This window comes from Aspergillus ibericus, assembly GCF_003184845.1.
Source record: "Aspergillus ibericus CBS 121593 unplaced genomic scaffold BO80scaffold_33, whole genome shotgun sequence".
NCBI lineage: Eukaryota > Fungi > Ascomycota > Eurotiomycetes > Eurotiales > Aspergillaceae > Aspergillus > Aspergillus ibericus.
The window spans coordinates 273,502-294,738 of record NW_020292131.1 but is presented as its reverse complement, the minus strand read 5'-3'; the positions used below and the strand labels follow the sequence as shown (position 1 = coordinate 294,738).

At 49.3% G+C, this 21,237-nt stretch overlaps 8 protein-coding genes across 8 annotated transcripts; 4 read left to right on the top strand and 4 right to left on the bottom strand.

Moving 5' to 3' along the window:
* Positions 1-108: 108 nt before the first annotated feature.
* On the bottom strand, positions 109-1,642 carry BO80DRAFT_495343 (putative serine/threonine protein kinase). Its single transcript, XM_025723943.1, has 5 exons — positions 1,369-1,642; positions 995-1,320; positions 632-939; positions 415-577; positions 109-357 (listed from the first exon to the last, which is right to left on the bottom strand). The coding sequence occupies exons 1-5, from the start codon at positions 1,614-1,616 to the stop codon at positions 179-181; spliced, it is 1,224 nt and encodes a 407-aa protein (XP_025573133.1). The 5' UTR covers positions 1,617-1,642; the 3' UTR covers positions 109-178.
* Positions 1,643-2,753: 1,111 nt separating this feature from the next.
* On the top strand, positions 2,754-3,818 carry BO80DRAFT_411896 (uncharacterized protein; the record flags this gene model as incomplete). The annotated part of the gene is made up of 1 exon (XM_025717995.1): positions 2,754-3,818. One exon carries the CDS (start codon positions 2,754-2,756, stop codon positions 3,816-3,818), a length of 1,065 nt encoding a protein of 354 aa, XP_025573132.1.
* A 206-nt stretch (positions 3,819-4,024) lies between these two features.
* BO80DRAFT_447165 (uncharacterized protein) lies at positions 4,025-6,029 on the bottom strand (the record flags this gene model as incomplete). The annotated part of the gene is made up of 3 exons (XM_025721592.1): positions 4,025-4,435; positions 4,511-4,953; positions 5,009-6,029. The coding sequence occupies 3 exons, from the start codon at positions 6,027-6,029 to the stop codon at positions 4,025-4,027; spliced, it is 1,875 nt and encodes a 624-aa protein (XP_025573131.1).
* A 405-nt stretch (positions 6,030-6,434) lies between these two features.
* On the bottom strand, positions 6,435-9,981 carry BO80DRAFT_427136 (hmg-CoA reductase). Its single transcript, XM_025719932.1, has 3 exons — positions 9,510-9,981; positions 6,957-9,448; positions 6,435-6,906 (listed from the first exon to the last, which is right to left on the bottom strand). Exons 1-3 carry the CDS (start codon positions 9,825-9,827, stop codon positions 6,627-6,629), a joined length of 3,090 nt encoding a protein of 1,029 aa, XP_025573130.1. The 5' UTR covers positions 9,828-9,981; the 3' UTR covers positions 6,435-6,626.
* A 1,346-nt stretch (positions 9,982-11,327) lies between these two features.
* BO80DRAFT_427134 (uncharacterized protein) lies at positions 11,328-12,509 on the bottom strand. The gene is made up of 3 exons (XM_025719931.1): positions 12,072-12,509; positions 11,786-12,017; positions 11,328-11,717 (listed from the first exon to the last, which is right to left on the bottom strand). The coding sequence occupies exons 1-3, from the start codon at positions 12,464-12,466 to the stop codon at positions 11,532-11,534; spliced, it is 813 nt and encodes a 270-aa protein (XP_025573129.1). The 5' UTR covers positions 12,467-12,509; the 3' UTR covers positions 11,328-11,531.
* A 184-nt stretch (positions 12,510-12,693) lies between these two features.
* Positions 12,694-14,486, top strand: BO80DRAFT_386881 (uncharacterized protein). The gene is made up of 2 exons (XM_025717035.1): positions 12,694-13,980; positions 14,036-14,486. The coding sequence occupies exons 1-2, from the start codon at positions 13,073-13,075 to the stop codon at positions 14,283-14,285; spliced, it is 1,158 nt and encodes a 385-aa protein (XP_025573128.1). The 5' UTR covers positions 12,694-13,072; the 3' UTR covers positions 14,286-14,486.
* Positions 14,487-15,634: 1,148 nt separating this feature from the next.
* Positions 15,635-16,862, top strand: BO80DRAFT_457122 (aminoglycoside phosphotransferase family protein; the record flags this gene model as incomplete). Its single annotated transcript, XM_025722215.1, has 3 exons — positions 15,635-16,102; positions 16,134-16,270; positions 16,313-16,862. 3 exons carry the CDS (start codon positions 15,635-15,637, stop codon positions 16,860-16,862), a joined length of 1,155 nt encoding a protein of 384 aa, XP_025573127.1.
* A 3,464-nt stretch (positions 16,863-20,326) lies between these two features.
* BO80DRAFT_427132 (mitochondrial 54S ribosomal protein bL33m) lies at positions 20,327-21,092 on the top strand. Its single transcript, XM_025719930.1, has 2 exons — positions 20,327-20,379; positions 20,535-21,092. Exons 1-2 carry the CDS (start codon positions 20,367-20,369, stop codon positions 20,702-20,704), a joined length of 183 nt encoding a protein of 60 aa, XP_025573126.1. The 5' UTR covers positions 20,327-20,366; the 3' UTR covers positions 20,705-21,092.
* Positions 21,093-21,237: the final 145 nt, after the last annotated feature.

The following is a 21,237-nucleotide window of genomic DNA, read 5'->3' as shown; positions in this document are numbered from 1 at the left end:
AGTAACGAACATCTACCATTGGGTCTGGGCTAATTTTAGGGGAATAATTATATGAATTGTTGTGAGATATAGGGTACGGGCCACTAGTCCTGACTGGATCAATTAGGAGGCACTCTTATTTTATTCTAGGTATGTAGAGTGGAGAGCTTAGAATCGAGCGCTTTGAGCGCCACTTGAGTCAAGTCGACTTTAACCAAGGATCCGATAACAATTCCTTCGCAGAGGCCCGATCCTCTGGTTTCCACCGGAGCATTTTGCGCAAGAAGCAGAGAAATTGTTCTTGGTGTGTCCCTTCCAGCCTTCCCTCAAGTTTCTCTAAAGATATAGAGGGTATCTTGGCGGCGCCTTTCCAATTACCTGTTTCACTATCAGACACGGCCACCGAGAAGAACAGAACAATGAAAGAAGCCTTACCTTCGTTATCGAAAAAGTTGCTCGCATACTCACTCCGTTGAAGGATGTCTTTTGGCGGCGGTCCAAGAATTGCTACCATCTCAGCCAGATGATGAGCATCGGAAGCGTTCTTTTCGGCATCCCGGGCATAAAAAAGGTGTCCCTGTTCGAATAGATCCCAGGCCTGTAGAAATCATTAACGCTAATAGATATGGTGCAACACACGCAGTAAACTTACAAGAACCCCTACATTCCAAGTATCGATCTTCTCATCCCATGGCATCCGCAATACTACCTCAGGAGCCCGGTAGATCCACGGCTGCACATCCTCCCACTGTGTACCTAAACTCGATATAAACCGAGCATCACCAAAATCAGATAAGATAGGACGGCCATGTATCTTAGGAATGCCAAGTTTCCGAGAAGAATAGATGACACGATCTCCGATGACTTTCCGTGGGCTTGGATCGGATTTCTCCGCTTCTTCGAAGTCGACCAGGATTGACTCATCCTCTACACTGAGCATGATGTTCTTTTCTTGTATGTCTTGTTCGAGGTTAATATCAAAGCTTTGTCCTTGGGAGAGTTATGAGTACTGCACCAGTATGAACAACACGAGCATCGGTATGCAGAAAGTCCAGCGCAAGAAGAATATGGATCAAGGCCGGCTTGACTACATTCTCCGGAAGAACCTTCCCTCGAGCCCGGTTGCGTAGCTCGAACAGACTCATGCCTAAAGGCGGATGCACGAGACATTGATGGGAAGAGTCACCAGAGCTAATCTGAAAGGCATCTAGTGTATGTCGAACTAGGACAGAGCCCGTGAGATCTGACTCGACGCTTTTGAGATGATTATACACCTCTGTTTCTCTTTCGCCATGGGCAGAGTCACGTTCATATATCTTCAATGCAACGTGGGCATGTTGTCTGCCATTATTAGTCGCAGTGAGCGATATCTGGTTGTAAGGGGCTTACTGTAGATCCCTGCAAAGCCACACCGTGGAGTATCCTCCATAGCCTAGTTTCCCGACTACTAGGTATCTAGAGCGAAATGTCTCCCCTATTTTCACTGGGTAGAATTGGTCGGGGGAGTACCAGGGCAGCGTTTCCTCTTCTAGCTTGTCGGATGAGTTCAAACGAATGACTGATTGAGTAAATCGTCGGACTGGCGAAGACGGCCTCTGAAGGACGTATCCTGTGAATCGGCGTGTTAGGTGTAGCATCGTCACTGCACTAGCCCTCAACAAGCTGGCGAGCATTGTATAAACAAAGGGGTCTGGATGCCGGGCGGCAATTCACCGGTCATCACGTGGCTGATCAAGGGCTGCTGATATAATCCCTAAATGGAGGCGTAACATCCGTAGCTTGTGATTGGAAGATTCGCGACGAGAAGCCTGCAATCTATAATAGGTAGATTCTATGTGCACCACTTTTGCATTATTTCACTATGCTTGATGGCATTTCTTCCATCTCGCAGGGTCGGCGTCGGTTTTAATCATATATACTCCCCTTCTAATTTGGCCTCTTCTTTGTTTCTTGGATCATTGAGATCAAGTGGAGTCTTCAATAATATGTCCTTTTTCCAGGGCATAGTCACCTTTAAAGGGTGCGTGATCTGTTATGGCCCACCACTGGTCGAGCCGGCACCGAGACAGATAATAGGAGATGATGGAAATAATATGTAGGAATATTCATGTATACTTATTACACTTATGGAAGAAATATGCGATTTGCCCAATCGTTGTCACTCACAAACTGCTCCTATAACGAGTCTGCATTCACTAGCCCACTGCTCATGTTCTGTATCTCAAGTGCAGTTGAGCGGGCGGCAAGCTTTTCCTATCCGCACCCTGTGCTGGCATGTGCTAGGTTAAGAAGATTAATCGTCCATGGGTCCACGGACACATTCAACAATCGTCACAGCACGTCATCTGAGGTCTATACACGAAAAAGTCCCAACCATACTATCACACCTATAAGAGCTTCTCGTGACCATTTCCTCCTCGGTTTCCCATGGGACGAATACGAGCATAGGTCTCTCATTCGAATTATTGCGTCAGAGCTATAGATGTGGGTGGAGCTCGCAGCACAATTTAAGCTCATGGCTGGCTTGGCGCCAAGCATCCCCTCAGCAGCCCTATCACGAGGTCAACCTGTTGAGCAGTCTAGACTTGGGCCATCGTATAATTTACATTAAGAGTGCCCCAGAATGGTCAAAGTCTCTGTAATGAGCCCCAGCTATTGTGGTACAATGTCCATCAACCCTTAAATACATGTCTTTGTCCAGGAGGATCGTTCCATTCTAACCCGCACCAAACCACCATCCCAAATCCCACCCAAACGTCAACTTCAACTTCATCATGCCCGTCCAAAACTACGGCGTCTGGAAAGCCCACCCGGTGCAATACACCATCGAACACGCCTACCAAGACCCTCGCACCCCGCACCTCTCTTTATACTTCACCTCCGACGATCCCCCCACCCACCCCTCCCCCACCAAACACCACCGCCCACACCCCCCACCCACCAAAACCAAAGAAATCCCCAACCTCAACCGCGCCGCCATCAACATCAAATCCGGCGACCGGGACGAATCCCGACTCGTCTACTGGATCAACGAAAACCTCAGCGCCCACCACATCACCGACACCCTGACCACCCTGCCCTACGGCTTCCAATCCCTGACAGAAATCGACCACGAAGGACTCGATTACATCCGCGGCAACCTGTTTAACGTGCGCAGCGGCCGCGTCCTGCCGCACGACATCCACGGCAAAAACAACGATATCATCGATGTCCTAGAGCCCCGGATGCGATGGGCCATTGAGCAACACGCCGATGTGTATCTGTTCGGCTCGCGGTTTAATTTCGGGAACGGGATTCATAATATCCATATGAACCAGGGTAATATTCCCAGTTTTCAGCATGATGATGGCGTGTGGCAGGACGGGGGCATGATCTTTCATTCGCCGCGGGAGGGGAAGTGGGTGGGGGTGTTTTTGGCGTTTGCGTCGCAGGCGGCACATACGGATGATGAGGAGGGGCATGCGTTGAGTGTGTCGACGTGGGCGGATCTTTTGGAGAAACGCGCTGGGGAAAGGAGGAAACGTGGTGTCGAGGATTCGGTGGCCATTGTGGAGGTAAATGTGGATTTGCGGAGGCATCGGTTGGAGAATCGGTCCTTGCATCCGGTGTCGCTGGCGGAGTGGAGGATTCATAATTCGCAGGGCCAGGTGCAGGAGTTGCCGAAGAGTGTGGTGTTGGGGGCGAGGGCGACGATGGAGCTCGAGGCGCCGATGTGTCCGCTGTCGGAGCAGGGGGATGTGATTACGTTGCTAAATAAAGAGGGGTTGAAGGTTCATGGGGTGAGTTATAGTGCGCAGCAGATTAAGGGGCATCTGCAGCCGATTTTGTTTGCTCATTGAGCTTGATGCTGGGTTTTCTCTGTTGTCCAGGTGTTATGACAGTGGGGATTAGTGTGCTCTAAAACTGTGTCTGATGCGTGGCAATTTGAAAAGCGCAGCAAATAACGTGGTCGGAATAAGGCCTCTCAAGTGACTTGATATTATCTGGAATAGCACAAGAAAAGACAAAAAAAAACAGAAACTAGGCGACTAATTGCCAGGCACAATCAATCCTCAGCCACCCGTACTTCAAGTGCGCCAGTGACCACTTGAATGTCTCGCATCAGGTCGCCAATTTCAATGAAGTCAAATGTATTCATCCGTTCGCTGCCTCCAATCAACATTCCCACCACAGCCCCATTCTGCGTATAGATCCATGACCCAGAGTCACCGGGCTCCGCAAAAATCTTTCCATAGAGGGCGCTTATTTCGTGCTCATAGGTGACAACTGGAACCCGCTCGCCTTGTGTATTTGTTTCTCGGTGGATCCGTGCTTGCATCACGCCCGCATACCTTCCCTCTGTGTTTTGGGTGGATCGACCAGACTTAAAAAGACGCATATCTGGTTCGAGACGGTCGGAATTCGAGAAGAAAAATACGACATCGTAGGCCTGGGCCCCTTCAGAGTAAGGAAAGGGCTGTATAGAGGAGTAAAGTCAGTATGGCCCATGAGTAATCGCAAAATGTAGGGAAAGGAATAGTGTGATGCGCACCTTGTTTGATCCAATCCGTGGAGCCAGAGCCGATATCAATGCCCAATCCATAATCCCCAGACCTTGCTGGATGCCGCCGTCGATCTGCCGCTCCTTAGCGCGCCACTGGCCGCTGCCGGCTACTACCTTCCCTAAGATATTCACTTTGTTTGAGAGAAATCTCTCGTACGTTGTCAGGCGGTTCTGCACAACATCAAGTCTCTGACGCTGCTTCTCGTAGAACTTCCTCTCTTTCGATGTGATAAATGCATCTTCTCCTTCTTCAAGCGCCGTGACCCAAGATTCCAGTTCTGTGAATCGCCTATCTCTAAAACCTTCAAACGAGGCCTTCTCACTCTCGACGGCTTGTCTCAGATCCGAGTTGCTTGGATGATCTATACGCAATAACTCTGGGAGCACATGATCGTCAAAGCTCGGCGCATTGGTCTCCCACCGTGCAAAGCCTAGAACAATCGCATCAGTACGCTGTCACATGAACATATGAAAGATATAGCTGACCTTGCATAGCTCCGTTGATGGCTAGGAGGGTCTCACGGTGTTGGGGTGGGGGGTACACGCAATGAAAACATGTGGTGTAGTATTTCTGCCACCCAGGCTGGTCCGCAAATCGGAGCTCAAGCGCTCCCCCAAGTGTCGAGGAGCCCGCTGTACTCTGATGGATTCCAAGGCTTACCCCTGGAAGCGCAGTCGCGACACAAGCTTTTAGTGGAAGCTGCGGTACACTCCAGCAATCCTGTCTACAAAATCTCTGCAGACTGTCCTTCATAAACAAGATTGAGACGTTCCTCTCTCCATGCTCCGCACAGATCGCCCAAATCTTCCTCCGATCAGTATGGAATGTCCGTGTCGAATCTTGGCGAACACAGATGATGATGGTGACAGGATTTCTTGAAGTGTCTGGATTTCGTCCGTATCTCCACAAAGACAGCCCGGTCCATTCCCATATGCTCATTTGCTCGAGAATCTGGTCCCTGATGGATGGCCATTTCAAGCGAATGTTATCGGAAGCTTGGATTGGCGAGCAACAAGGTAAAATCTCCATCGCTGGGTCAATCAACTCCACGGACAACCCTTCATGTCGTGAAGCTACATTCGTATATATCAGCTTGGAGACTTTTCGCCAGTCTTTCAGGTCGTCTTGCTGCCTTTCTAAATCGATCACAATAGTGGGAATCGGGCTATTTTCTGGCCTTATCTTGGACTGACGGCCAACAAGAGCAACAGACTTGTAAGAAAGTCCCTCTTCTTCTAGTATTCTTCTCGTGTTATCCTGTAGGACATAAATATCCTCTATTAGAGCATGATTATTTGGGGTGGTTTGCGAATCTTTGCGTAATATGGCCGAAACTGCTGGTAAAGAGCAAAGGTATGGACCGCCTGCACGATGGAGCGAGTTCAAAAAACCTTCTTTGTCGGTCTCGGGATTGGCATCAAAAAGCGACTGTTCACTTTCCGGGGACGAGTAGCTGAGAGCATGGTCGCTGGTGCGTGAAAAGTCTGATGATGTGTACGAAGACATGATGGAAACTGAACGTCGGTGAAGCGGAAGTGAGAGCTGGATGGAAGGAGTTTGGTAAGAAGCTGGATTAAAAGCCAGGCTGGACGAAGCAGAGGGATGGTTGAAAGTTGAGTGAGGTGAGGCGGGCCGGGAAAGCAATTTTGTGGAGAGGTAGAATTTGTGTTCAGGTGACATCTTCTCTATGTAAGCCCAGCCCCCACCCCCAGTGAATGAGTCACTGCACGAGTAACTAATTCAGATAGCCAGTCTGGTGATGGGAAACGTCAGGGAGCTACGAGGAAATACCCCGCGGCATTTTCATACAGGCGTCGCAAGGTGACCATATAGGATCATATTATGCCATATCTTCGCCATCAATTCAATTCGAGGGGAGTCTAATGGACTATACAAGTCTCTTGTTGGATAGGCAATCTTCTTCTACAGGAAATGAGGTTGCAAGGAGCCGGTCTCATCGAGACTATGGGGGGGTCGTTAGTTATCACTAGATACGCGCGACCTCAGATCATAGCAAGGTAATGTCACTGACGGCAGATTTGCATACTATAAGATGAACTATGGCATGACTGTGGTTCATCGTAATGAGTAATTGATGGGACCTTATTTCTTTGCCGACGCAGCACTGCGATTATGCTGCATGTGGGCATTAACCAGGTGGCCCGCAGCGAGGGCCGAGCAAGTACTCAGCTCGCCCGCCAGCACAGCTGCGGCCACAATCCGGGCCAACTGTCGAGCATTGGCGCCGGGATCAGTGGCATGGGCGCCACGAACCCCAAGCAAATCCAACATTGCTCCCTGGGCTTCGAGGATGGTCCCACCGCCAATGGTGCCGACTTCGACCGAGGGCATGGAGACGGCAATATGTAGGTTGCCATCGATACTAGACACGATTAGCATCATCTAGAACAATTGTAGGGAGCATAGGCCTACTTCTTCATTGTCGTGATGCAACTGCTGCTTTCCACATTTTGAGCCGGATCCTGGCCAGTGGCCAAAAATACGGCCTGGACTAGGTTGGAGGCATGGGCGTTGAACCCGCCCATACTGCCGGCCACGGCGCTGCCAACCAGGTTCTTGGCCGTGTTCAGCTCAACCAAGCTATCCACGTCGGTCTTCAGTACGGAGCGCACCGTGGCTGCCGGGATCGTCGCCTCGGCAATCACTGACTTGCCCCGGCCCTCAATCCAGTTGACGGCCGCTGATTTCTTGTCTGCACAGAAGTTGCCTGACAAGGTGATGGTGTTCATGTCCGGGAAGCCGTTGGCCGTCATCGCCTGCAACGCCTTTTCAACGCCTTTGGAGATCATGTTCATGCCCATCGCGTCGCCGGTCGTAGTGCGGAAGCGGATATACAGATAAGTTCCAGCTTGGGACACAGTCAGAGTTTGCAAGCGGGCGAAACGGCTGGTGGAGTTGAAGGTCTCAGTCAGCAACTCGCGACCTGCCGGAGATTCAACCCATCGTTGAGCTTCTGCAGCACGCTTGGCGGAGGGGAAGCCCAAGCAGGGGCCCCGGGTCATGCCATCGCCTTTGAGCATCGTCACGGCACCGCCCCCAGCGTTGATAGCTTTGCAGCCGCGGCTGGCACTGGCCACCAGAACACCCTCTGTCGTTGCCATCGGAATGAAGTACGACTGACCATCAATCACCATGGGTCCTGCGAGTCCCAGGGGCAAGGGCAGGTATCCGATCACGTTTTCGCAGCAGGCGCCGTGTACGAGCTCATAATTGTAGTTGCGATACGGAAGAAGGGAATCCTTGAGGCCGCTGGTGAGGTCGACAGTGGAAGCCGTCCGTGACACGGCAGCACGACGGACCCGAACGGCCCTGGTGAACGCTTCTAGTCGGGTGGTCGCCGTGCTTTCTAGGGTCTTCTCCAGGCTGTATCCGGGGATCTTACCTCGGAGACATAGCTCAGCTAACTCATCGTCGGTCAGCAAGTCCGTCCGATTAGCTTTGAGCAGGGCTTCGACTTCCTCTGGGCTCCGAGAGTGAGACTCCGATACAGACGCAGAAGAGTCAGCGGGTAGAGACGGGGCTTTTGGTGCGTCAGAGATATGCCAGCGGGCTGCATGGATCAGATGCTTATTGAGAACCAGACTGACGACTAAAGCACCAATGAGACAAAGTCGACCCAGTGGGCTCTCTAAGCCCTCCAGAACGCCGTCGAACACAGGCTGACTGGCGGACGAGGGACTGATTCTAGATGATTGCATTACATATTGAATGGGTGGCAGTACCGTTACTCGGGTCTCGACTCCGCCAGCGCGGGCACCCAGATAGATATCGCTGAGCCCGTTCGCGGCCACTTTGAATGGACTCACGGTGGTAGGAGCCAAAGAAGCATTGGTCACGAAACCGCCCATGATGCGATAGACAAAGGAGGATAGCTGGAGAACATTAAACAGCACGAAACCTCCCACCATCATGGACTTCCACCGGGACACGTTCGCCGGCTTGACCTTGTACCCAAACATGCGAGGACCCCGTCGCTCATCGGCCTTGTCAAGGATGCCAGGGTTTTGGATGCGGGTGATCTCAAGCTTAACACAGAGAATGGTGGCATAGAAGGTAAACAGAAGGATTGCATCGAAGAGCAGCATCCATGCAGCCAGGAAACAGAACTGTCCGAATCTCTCTCGTGGGCTCGACGCCGCGCCAAGGGCCAGAGCCCCGATTTCCAGGATATAAGATCGGACGATCGACCACCCTTCTGCATCGATAGCCACCTGCATGGCATTTGGAATCATCTGACGCTTTCGGTCATCGTCACCAGCGGAAGACTGCGACCTACGACCCAGTTCCTTCGACGCGCAAAGAACGCTACGAGTGAACCGGATGGGCTTCTCGAAACCCACGGTCAGACCCAGGAAAGGAATTCCTTCCGTGAGCAGAAGCATATCCACCGTCACTCCCCAGGCAGTTGTGACACCTAATCCGAGCACGAATGCAAAGGCTCCAGAGAGCAGAACTGAACTCGCCAACCAAAAGCGGGAGCCCAGGTGACGCATCGCTCGGAAAAGAGAGATAACAGTCATATTGAATGCGAGGTATCCCAGCGCGATAATCACCAAATCAACCGTCTCTGCATGCTTCGCCCGATGGAGGAATGAAATCCACGATCTCCCCAGCCAGCGCCCAAGAGAAATGCGACGGTCTTCTCGGTGGAAACGCTTCATCGCCCACATAGTATCCTGACCGTCGGCAACCGATTCGACGACCTGTATAAAGTTTCCGAGCTTCGAGTACGGAACCTTGAAAGCAAGCAAGAGCTCATTGGACAGCGATGTAAACCAGGTGGAGGTTTGTGTGATGGATTCTGCGCCGACGGACTCCGGCAACATGTATGCTAGAGAGGAGAGGCTGCTATCGGTGGGTGGATTGGGAAATCCAAGAGTAACGAGGGCCCAGTGGTGCTCAATCTAAAGCGAGAGCGAAGTACATTAGCACTGAAGAATTGACTCATGGAGCAGGAAAGTCTACTTCTCCATGGCCAACCGCCTCCGGAGTATCATCCACATGCCACTTCCACGAGCTCGTTTCCCCAAGACGAAGACTGCGGCTGCCCCAAAGAAATGGCTGGACATTCAAATGTGCTGCGTCGGTCTTCAATCCGGGGCCTACGCTGACTGCCAGAAAACTCGCTTCCAACATATTGATATAGGCAGTTGCAGCCAGAAAGCTCGCCACAATCAGGGTATAGATGGGGTGTTGACAAGCTTGGCCGACCACGGCACGCAGTACGTTGGTCACTTGGTGCTGCACGCAGCCCGGCTTTGAGCCTGCCGTCACCGAGGCCATGGTGCAAGCTGTTGACCGGGAATTGTTGATCACGAAAGCCAATTGAAAGGATCACAATGTTCCATGTCTCTGACAGAAGACGGAACACGCGTAGGACGTGCAGACAGAGCTACACGATGAGAAGAGTGGTGGGGAAGAGGAAAGGGGGAAGGATTTTCTTTTGTGAGGCTGAGTTGGAGCAGTTGACATGCTTTAGTTCGTCCGTCGTGACACTCCGGCCGAAACATAAGCACTAGCCAGAGCTGTAGCCTTATTGGCTCAGACATAGCTCCACCAGAGTGGATCCAGCTGGCATTAGTACAGGAGTAGTTTTTAATTATTTATGCTTATTTACAATTAGGATACAGAGTATGGACTGGTGAAATGGTGGTGAAAATGACTGTTGCCCCGGTCATAAATGGTTGCATCCTGACTGATACCGAGGCTAGAATCAAGCTATAAATATCGATAAATAATCAAGACACAATGAAGAATTGAGATGATTCAAGGTTTCCAAGAGATATATACCGGATCGTAGGTACAATCATAACCTAAATCTATTCTTGGATACTACTACCCATCCTTGAATGTTTCCAACGAACATCGATATCCGATCTCTCTTTTGGCGTCTGCTACCAATCAACGTCCACTTTAGCCCTTCCTGCTCAGATTGTGAATCCGAGTCCGGAGTTACTGTGCGGCGACGCTTCCGAGCCCCAGGGCGGATATAGTTGATAGAACCGATATGCCGCTCTTGGGTCTCTTGTCTTGACTCAGCCTGCGAAAGGAAACCACAAAGTTGTCTTAAGGATATCATAATTTCATGACGATTCAGGTCTGGGTAGTCATTAGTAAGGTCTGCTGGCGCAAAATCTTTCGAGTTCAGCCGTAGTGGCGTTGCATCCAAAACCTGGCCATTGTCCGTTCGAAAAACCTAGCTCGGTAAGCAAGTGGCAACCTCTGAAGGCAGGAAACATACTTCTTCATCAACTTCAGGTGTTGCTTCAAACACCTCAACTCCATTTTCAACGCGATATGCGGGACGCCAGATAGATATAGTTACCTTTTTTGGCCTCCGATACTCAATATCTAGGCATAGATGCTGCCGTCAGTACATAGGATGTAGTCATCAACTAGGTCCCTGATGGCCCGGCGTTTCTGAGAGTAACAAATTTCAACAACGACGCCCGGAAATCGCGCCTTGGTATGCCCAAACAATGCATCTGGCTCTCGTATAATACACTTTTCCTCTCCGTTTATCACCTCTGGCAACTCGACTCGTGACGACGCAAAAGGCTTTTTTGGGCAAATCCGGCATCCGGACTGCCACCTATACTGCCGTTCCATCAGCACCCACGTATTTCTCAAAGGGGCTGGGGCCAAACAACACCTTGACAGGTCCTTCCATGATTGAAGTGCGGCAATACGGATTTGCAGGCATTTTCCCGTGCTTAAGCGTCCCTCTTTGGTCAGTCGTAGTTCCGATGTAAATACGCCATGGACCGCAGATTTCGAGTATCGTAGAGAATGCATTATTCATTGAGACAATTATTTGCAGGACAGTATTTAACGAAAACCAAAACTCCGCCTCAGGTATCCTCCCAGTCAATCATATCACAATCGTAAACAGGAGGCCGACCCTGCTTGTTCCAATTCCCGACACCTCCAGCGCGCCGTAGACCAAACAGAGAAAGACAAGACGTGCATAAAAATGTAACGGCCAACCTACTGAGAAGACCCAGTTGGGGCGCGTGGTTTTCCAAAATACCACCGGGCAAACGTCTTGAAGACCGCCGCATCTTTATTGCGCAGATCGTACAGTTTGGTCGGTCGCACCACAACCGTATGGCCTTCCATGTAGGCTTCGATGATGCGAGCATGCTGAGGTCCCATAAAGGAAAACGCCATAATCTGGGCCGCAGATCAGACGTGAGGTTTTATTATTGAATGTAAGAGGAGAGGAACGGAGGTCTACTTACCGGCACAACCATATGGTCGATGAACCGGGCCCTTCTCAGGTGGGCTAACATCAGACGTAAAATGGGAAGCAGTTCTCCTTGAAGAACGTGGTCATCATTGGAGTTTAGATTGTTACATATAGTAGTCTTGAGATGTGCATAGGGCCCTTCTGTAACCTGTTCGATATCGTGGATTCCAAACTCTGGGTAGTCGAGCCGATAGAGATCGCTTTCCTTATACACATTGTGCATTCTATGACGACGTCAGGGTCATGGGGAAAGCAGGCAAAAGGGTATATTTTCGTACCTGACCGGAGACCATACGACTTCGCCGCCCGAGGATCTGACGCGGAAGGAATAGCGGGAGATATATGTAGACCAGTAAAGTTCGATTGCTCGCGCGCAAGTCATTGGATCTCTGCATTCTTCTGGAATTGAATCATAGGTATCGTATTCCATGCCGTACTCCTGGTCATATTTGCCGTCAGGAGTCAACAGGAGAGACCCGTCCAAAGGGGTGAAAAAAAAGGGTCTATCGTTTGAGCTTTCATTCAAGGTCAAGGGCAGGAACCGAATTTGATCGATCTCGGCTGAAATTATTCCAATTTGATGGTCGGGTTTAAGCCCTGTGATGCGCCTTTCAAGGCTGCGCAAGGACTTGCGCATTTCCTTACGCTTGGGACATTCAGGAGGGATAGACATGATGAACTTCGTGGGCGAAGGAGATGGAAAAGAAGAATCACCGATATGTTGGCAAAGGGAGAGATCCATTCTTTAAGCGGATGGGTTTGTTTTGCCGCCGGCGTCCAGGGCGGTGACGGTCATTTGTTGCTGGGCGACGCCGGTCAAGACTACCCCATTTTCCCCGGAGATGTTCTTTAAAAGTGGCGTATTTTCCGCCAGTCTTAAAGGTATCCGTGCGCAGGTCATAAAGATGAAAGGATCTCTGTTTCCCCACCCAAGCCGACCTGGCGCTTTCTCAAGATGGTTGATTGCTGGAACATCCCGAGGATGTGCGCACTGGGCGCAAGGCCTGCATGAGCGAAACTCCGAGTGACAGCTAAGGCCTCTTCTAATACGCCTAGCCCCATTCCCTCCTGCGCCTTTAGCTAGGTAGACTGGATTCTGCCTTTATATTCTCCATGTACCCAAGTCTCCCGCGAGTGGATTCTTCCACAAAAGGCGTCAGCTATCCATCCGGCATTGGACTCTTCTTCCTATGCCAACTTTCACGCTTGCGGAACTATACACCCTAATCTTCATTATTGCTCATTAATTCAGAAACGAGTGGGATTCAGATTTTCCAAGATGGCCGATGTACCTTCCAAATTCCCAGTCGATTACAGTACCTGGCAGGATGCAGTCAAGGCGCACGATCTTGTTGGCAAGACAGTGCATACGGCTGAGCTTGCGTCGGCCTCCAAATTGGACTTCAGGCAATTTTTGCTGCTGCGAGTCCTCTGGAAACCACATCTTGGAAATCGACTGTCTCGCTTGCCATCAGTTTTGGAGCCATATTATACCCAGGCCACAGCACTTCTCGCTAGATCTCAATCCTGGGCGAGCTATTGTAATAGCATCGAAACCGGAGACAATCCAGAGGGCAGCTTTGCAATTGCACGGCATTATCAAGTCAAAGCGGCTAACAATGGGAAGCGTATGCGACCGGACAGCTTTGATACTCCAGTTGCCAAGCGCACCCGCAGCCACACTAGAAGAAACCTGGAGGAAGAATTCAGAAATCTCCAAGTTGACAAGACACCATCCAAAATCCCCACTCCAGCGTTCCAAACGCCAGATAGTGAGGATTCGTCTGATGATGATTCTGTTGTGGCAGACCCGATGCCTCTACCCCCGACACCAGCTGCCCAGGTTCCTGAAGAACTCCAGAGGCTGATGTTCCCCCCTACCAAGGATGAGCAAATTGTCAACACTGCTCTTGTCGTGTTTCTGAACGCTCTGACGATTCATTTCCCCTTGATCGAGCGTTGTGACTGGACACTGCACAGAAAAGCCTTTGTTCCCCAATTTGAGGAAGCCAAATTCGAATCCCGGACTGATGGATATCTTGATGACGGCAAGGGAAATCCTTATGCTCTGATTGAGGTTAAACCTATTATCAGAGCGCTCACTAACCAAAGCCGGATCCAAATGCAAGAGGGTTCACAGATGGCCAGCTGGATCAAAATTGATATTGATGCTCATTTGGAAAAGCTGTTGGTTTTATCCTTCTATTCCCTTTATTTGACTTCCCAACTGATAGGCCTCAAGGCGAGTTCACGTTTCCCAAAATCGGCATGAGGTTTTCATCACCATTGCAGAGTACGACAAGGGCTATGTGTCTTATCTCCGAAAAAAGCCGGCCAATAACGAACACCCGTCATTCTTAACCATGCATCAATATGGCCCTTGGAACACTAACCATGTCGGGGACATGAAGAAGCTGGGCCCGATTCTGCTTGCACTCACGCTCTACGCTGAGGATGAGGTGCAGAAGGCTGAAGCATCTTCATCTGACTAGATGGATACTTACAATAGTAGATTGGTTTACTGAGGCATCATCGGTGTGCTGCAGGGCTTGGAATAACGAGCTGAATCATGTCTCCTCCTGTTTGTCATTCTGGTTATGCTTTTTTTTGGGTTTCGGTTACCTTCTTCCTACCTCCGAGTTGGTCTCTTCTTTTCTATCTACCGAGCGAAGCGGGGTAAACTTGTATCCAGCAACACGTTCAACTATTTGTTCATTTCAACGAGGAATATGATCCACAAGCAGTACAGTCGTCGCCTTCTGGTACCTTCCCCTGCTATTCTACTAAACGGAATGTTGCACAGGCTATCTCTGTGGGCCAACCTCACGATGAAGGTTATGCATATTCTCTTCATGGCCAGCGTGCATCCAGCAGGATGGATTAAATTTAGTTTTTTTCCCGCTGGCAACTATGCTTCTCTGTCAGCAGCCACACAGGCACAGGAAAACCACCAGTTGGTTCAGGCTCTTCGGCCTAGCGTGCAAGCGCAGATTCAAGAAAGCCCTATAGCTGAGGGGAGGCGGGATTCATATTGGGGAAGTCTAACAAACAACCGCTCATTCCATTTATTGGAACCCGACCCATGTGAAGACCAATTCGAACAATCGTCTAATTTGGCGCAGTCAGTTGCTCTCGATCCCGTCAATTTCTTATTAGAATATTTGCCCACTACAGCCGTCAAGAGATCCTGAAAGTTATCTTCCAAATTATGTCTAAGTATGAGCTGTCGAACACATTGTACGACATGAAGGCTTTGAGTGTTGAGTTGAATAACTACATATCTGATATCCTTGGTTATGAGCATGATTGCATCGAAGACTTGCTTGATTATATGATCGAAAAAGATAAGTGTGCAAGGATTGAGTGTACTTATGGATTCCGTTCAGCCTAATGACCAAGTCATCGGTTTTATTCCTGTTGAATTCAGATTGTTTTGACGCAATTCACACCGAGGCTTGATATTAGGCATTGACAAAATACAAAGTAATAGTTCTAGCATGCCAGCTTGCCATCCAGGTTTGAGATATCCACATCTGAAAAATATCTTTAGCTAATGTAATCATATATGATTTTGTTGATTTCTTACCCAAATTAATGGATGGAAAGCTAAGGCCTCCTTTATCAGTCATACAACCGCATGATAACCAAGATCCATACATCTTGCAGGATGGACAAAATCTTGCCATATATCCACTGTATATCATTAGTTTTATAATCGTAATATTCGGTAAAGACTAACTCATGACAAAATCTGAGTTTTCCGTCCTTATTCCTATAGCAGAAGTTTAGATCTAAGCTGCTTTCAACCACACTGCCATCTATTCTAGTGAACAAAGAACTTATGCTCGAATTTCAGGCCGCGTTAGAGAAGGATCCAGCAGTAGACCTGATGTCAATGTTCTCTGACTCCTATATCCATGAACATCGAATCGCTCACTACAACCAACTGTCATACGCCGCGGAGATCAATTTCCGGCTATTGAACGAGCTCCATGATGCTCTGACAAACGAACCAGAAGTCAATCTGCTATCAGTATTTCCGAAGAACTATTCTCGCAGAATCAACATGGCAACTGGACCAAAGGTTGTCTTGAATGGAAAACAGAAAGACCAGCCCAAGGCGCCTGAGTTCAGGACACGCCTGGTTCTTGCGAAAACTGCTACAATTGTCTATCCCTTGTCTGAGAAAGTGATCGCTTTGCTTGAACAGTGCTCAGGACCAGGGAAGTCGTCAATCAGTGATGAGAAAACACTTGTCTTGGCCCTGAAGAAGCTGATTTGGGATTCACCGACACTCTGGGAAAGTCCTGTAAGGGGCGTGGTGATCAAATGCGATGAAGACATTGAAAGTCGTGACAGGAAACGGGTATTACACAGAATACACGAGCATGCAGTTTCTCATCAAGCAGGCGCCCGACATTCCTGCTCCGAGACCTCATGGAATACTAGACTTTGGTCCCTTTCGCGTCATCTTCATGTCCTACATTCCGGGCACAACTCTGGCTCACGCATGACCTAGCCTGGTACACGAAGAAAAACTCTCGATACAACGCCAGTTGGATGAGATTTTCTCTCGTTTAAGAGCAATTCGACCGAAGGACGGTGATATGCTTGGTGGGGTCTGTGGAGAGGGGGTCAAAGAGCTTCGTGTTGATGATTGGGCCACGTTCAAAGATATTACCACAACGAAAGGGTTCAATGACCTGCAATTTTCTGCTCGTCATCATGGCAGTAATACTTATGTCAGGCTTCTCCGCTCTTTCCTAGAACATGATCCTTCGCTCTTAGCGAATGGATCTGTGTTCACTCATGGCGATGTCAGGACTGCCAACATCATGGTGAAACAGGATCCCAGTCGCGGCGTCCAATATGTGATTACTGGGATCATTGACTGGGAGGATAGCGGTTTCTATCCCTTTTACTACGAGTGTACTGTGTTAACTCGTACTCTCAGCCTGGTCGATGAGAATGACTGGTATTTTTATCTGCCGCAGAGTATCTCACCGTTGAAGTTTCCTGTGCATTGGCTGGTCGATCGGCTTTGGGGGATACATCTAAGGACTACATAGATCCCACCTGACCTGGAACTAAGACTGGATGTGATTGTATCTTGGAAGGTCCTGGGTATATGCCTCAGACAAATGCGAAATATAAGCCATATCCTTATGTCTTAGTGTACCAAATGAGATAATGTTGGGAAAGAAACAGCATGAACAAGCATTGAGAACTCGTCGATTAATCCTCCATCTTAAGCAGTACTACTCTTCAAAACTGCAATCCATAGCATCAGTAGGAAACAGGTTGCCGACATCCAGCATATGTCCGCCCAGTCAACCCCAGCAATCGCATCGTAGGAACGAAATGTCTTATTCCGCGACATAGTCCAGCTCCAATCGAACCCCCGTCGTCCCTGTGTGTGAGCTCTGAATGACTTAGATAAAATGTTGAAGCTTAGCACTGATTCTATTCATTCTGTGAGTTTTCCAAGAATGAAGATTTATATGCAGCTTATATCATCGTGCAAAAAGCATCCCAAAATACATACATGGCACCAAGGGACATGCAAACACACGTGAACACGTCCTCGAAAGCAATATAAGGTTATCCGTCGCTCTGATAGGATAGCTGTCTCTTGATCTTAAGAATGTCATTCAAAATTAAGCCTGGCCCCCCGCACAAAGTCCTCCTAAGCTCCGATGCCCAGGTATACGCAAAGGAAAAGGCTTAGTAGGAGCAAGAGCCGTCACTGCCACAGATCATATCACTCATCGCTCTTCTGCAAGTCCAGATAATCATATCCCTGGAGTAAGCAACATTTTTTGGCTCTCAAGGGACCCACTTCTTCCTTTTCAAGCATGGAATATGTACTTGACTATCGATGCAGTCTCGAGTTACTGCATCTTTAGTTTGATGACTTGGTGCCCTGAGGCATCAAGACCACAGTGATGTTGGACTTGAGGCGAGGCGAGATGTTATGGGAGTTTCAAAGCCCGTGCATTTGGGACAGTTTGTGCATGGTTTCTTTCCTTGGATTATAGACGAAGCCGCGTAGTCGATATTGATCTTCGTAGGCTTTTATACTCCGGCCGTGAAGTCACTATGCCATGGTGCTTTCTTGCGGGGGAAATGGTTGATTTATATACCGATTTTGCTCATGCTTGTTGCATATATAAATGATATCGAGTATAGAAGATTCAGTGATGAGTAGCACCGTATTGAGGCTATCCATGAAGAATGCTCCTGGCTGAAGAGAGAAAGAAGAGCTGTGTCCTGGGCTCTAGAGACCTTTAATACCCGTGTAGCTCACTAAGAGTGGGACATCTCCTTGGTCTCTGTAGACATCTTCCCAGGTACTTCCTGGCAGGATACTATCCTCATTCTCAAGTGTACCACTATCGAGCCAGCGAGGACAATGACATTATGCCAACCTAGAAGTTCCGTCATAAGGTGGTTTCTGGGCCTGCCTGTGAAAACGATGAATAGTGCCACTATGGTATGATCATACTTCAGGGTAAAATGTTCTATAATAGTCATTTGCCTCCCACTGTAATTGGGTCAAGGTACTTGGAATCCAGATCCAGATCTGAGTAAGAAACAGGCGGTACCATCCTCAATCAAACTTGCGATGCAAAGATCAAGCCGGTGACTCTCTCAAATCTCTTCATAGCGATCACCTGTAACAAATTGCCAAATAAAATTCATCATGAGTGCCTTCCAGAGTGGACATCCTCGCCCCACGGACAAGATCGGGTCCTTGTTTCCCGACCAACGACCAATCTCCAGGATGACGTACCTTTTGGAGTGGGATCTATTAACATTCACCCGACTACGAAGATACCCAGGAGACCGGGAGCAGTCACTGGGAGAATTCATTACCATCACTGGAGAAGAACAGGAAGCCACGGCTGTGACAGCCGAGAAATACCTGGCCGAGCAGTGGCCAAAATCTGGCCCGGCGTTGCTCAACATCCTGGAACAGATCATCGATGATAGTTCTGCTGGTAGCAGGTTCAGGCCTGGTAGGTAACCGGCATTTCAATGTATAGTAAACACTAATTTTTGTTTTCTAGTACGACGCGTGCTCGAAGACAGGCCCTTCATGACCGGATGGGTCGCGGAGCCTGGATTCCATCTTGAGGTCACAGGGACCCCAGAACGCATCATGCAGGTCGGAGAGATGCTGGTTTGGCTCGCTGCTGCGTTTCGCTCATCGCCACCTGGGGCTATGGTCGCGGCCATTGATCCTATTATTAAGGAGTATGGCCCGGTGGAAAACCCAGTTGTATTTGCCGGAGCGCTTCCCGCATTTCAATGTCGTATTGGCTTCTCCGCCACTCCTGTCAGGAGTGGAAACGCATCGGCGTGGTATCGGCTGTTCCCGCATACCGTGCTGGTCAAGGGGTTCCTGAGCCGGAAAAGGCCATTCCCTGTGCTTCATACGGGTTTGGAAATTGACCTGCCTATGATGGCGAGTCACCTAGGACTAGCTCGTGCCGTTGAGCACAGCGGGCAAGTCTTCATTGAGAACCCTACCCACACGCTGATTGTAAGCAGTCAGTGGCATGGCCTCATCTTTTGGACCTTGTGCGTCATGGAAGATGGGAGCCAAGTCTCACCTTATGACAGCAGGGTCCGCGTTTATGGAGAGACTTTCACCTTGGATAAGGTGAAGAGTAGCTCTAATCGTCATTTTATCCAGCAGAAGAGTTTTAAACCCTTGACGATGACAATGCATTCATCACCTCAAGCTATCCGCTCTGAGAACCGATCTTGAGGACCTGCCGATGCAAGTGATTTGATTGATAGAGTGCCCGAAACACGCCCATAAGGACTGAGATTTGATCTCTTCGACCCTGAAGGTAAATTAGATTCGATCAGTGCGCATCTCTCGTGGACAGAGCGATACCTGAGACTTTGTGTGTAGTTACGTGATCTTTTAGATGGCAACCAAGATTGGGACAGTAGATCGACGTTGAAAGTCTAGTTGATTAGAGTAATGCTTGTGTTCTCCTAGTCATCTTTTTGCGATAAAATGAAACAAATGATCTCCATGCATCGATTTTTGCACCAGAGAACTCAAATAATTCCGCATATACCATCCCCGAGTCTCCACATCCTGGGGATGTTAGCACGAGGGCTCCCGGAAAGCCCACAGGATGAATCAAGCACAGACTTATCTTCTGAGCACATAGTCGCCTCGAGATCTTCCAAGAATCAGGCCCTTGTAGCTAGAAAGTGAAAAGTAGGATCTGAGCCGTAGAACCCAGATAGCCCCTAACGCAGAGTGTCACCCATACTACACTCTCAGCCGGACACAGTAGTATAGAACAACCGATACCGTTGATTAAGTCGTAGGAACAATAAACAAAACCAACCGTCAACTTAACCTTCATCACGTGCGCATCACCTGACCATATAGCTTTCCCACCCGCAACTAACCCAATCCGTCCCTAACCCATCACGTGCCAATCTCTCCTCCAAACTTCTCCGCCGCACCTCCGCTCCGCACCTTCAACGAACCCAGGCTATCCAACCCCCCTCTTAACCTCAATCCCTCCGATCGAGCCCCCAAAATGGCCAAGAAAGGTGAGTTTACGCCCTTCCCTTTTTTCTTTTTCCTCCCCTCCCTCTGCGCACTACACCCGGCCCCCATCGGACATCCCAAATTCTTCCCCCCGGCGGAAACGGGAAATAAATACCTTAACCAATTAACTAACAACACCCTCCTTGAATGACAACAGTCAAGTCCCGTACCATCTCCGTGCGCCTCATCTCCATGGCCATGACCGGATATTTCCGCACGATGATCAGACCCCGTACCCACCGTCCACTCAGCATGCTCAAGTACGACCCCGTGGTGAAGAAGAAGGTGCTGTTTTTGGAGGCGACGAAGGGTGGACGCAATCGGTGATTTGTTAGCACTTTTGGCTTGGGGCGCCTTCGGGGGTTTGCAAGTTTGCGTGCGCAACGAATAGGGGCATTTGAGGTGCGGTTCGCGACACTCTGGGATAGGATGATGCATGCGCTGCGCTACACTACGCCTACGCCTATTTTTGTTGTTGTTTTCGACAATTCAATATCGACATCGACACCGATAGCGCGAGGTATCGCCGACTTGATTCGAACACATCCCGGCGCGGCTTATTTTTCGATATGAAACGATCATGTACATTAGACGGTGCATTGGCTTGGATACTTGTGAGATGCTGGCAGGCAGCTTCTGAGGGAGATCCGGGCTGTGTATCTATTTCGGTGTTGTATTCTGGCGTTTAGAGCAGTACAATTGGGTTGAATCAATCTTCGTTATATTATATACTTCTGGTTCTGTGTTCGGTTGGTGGTGTGAACGGGACATTGTGGGACTGACATAGGAGATACCATCCCGGCGCACATTTTTCAACTATAAGAGAACAAGGATACAAATACGGTCAAATGAACGAAATG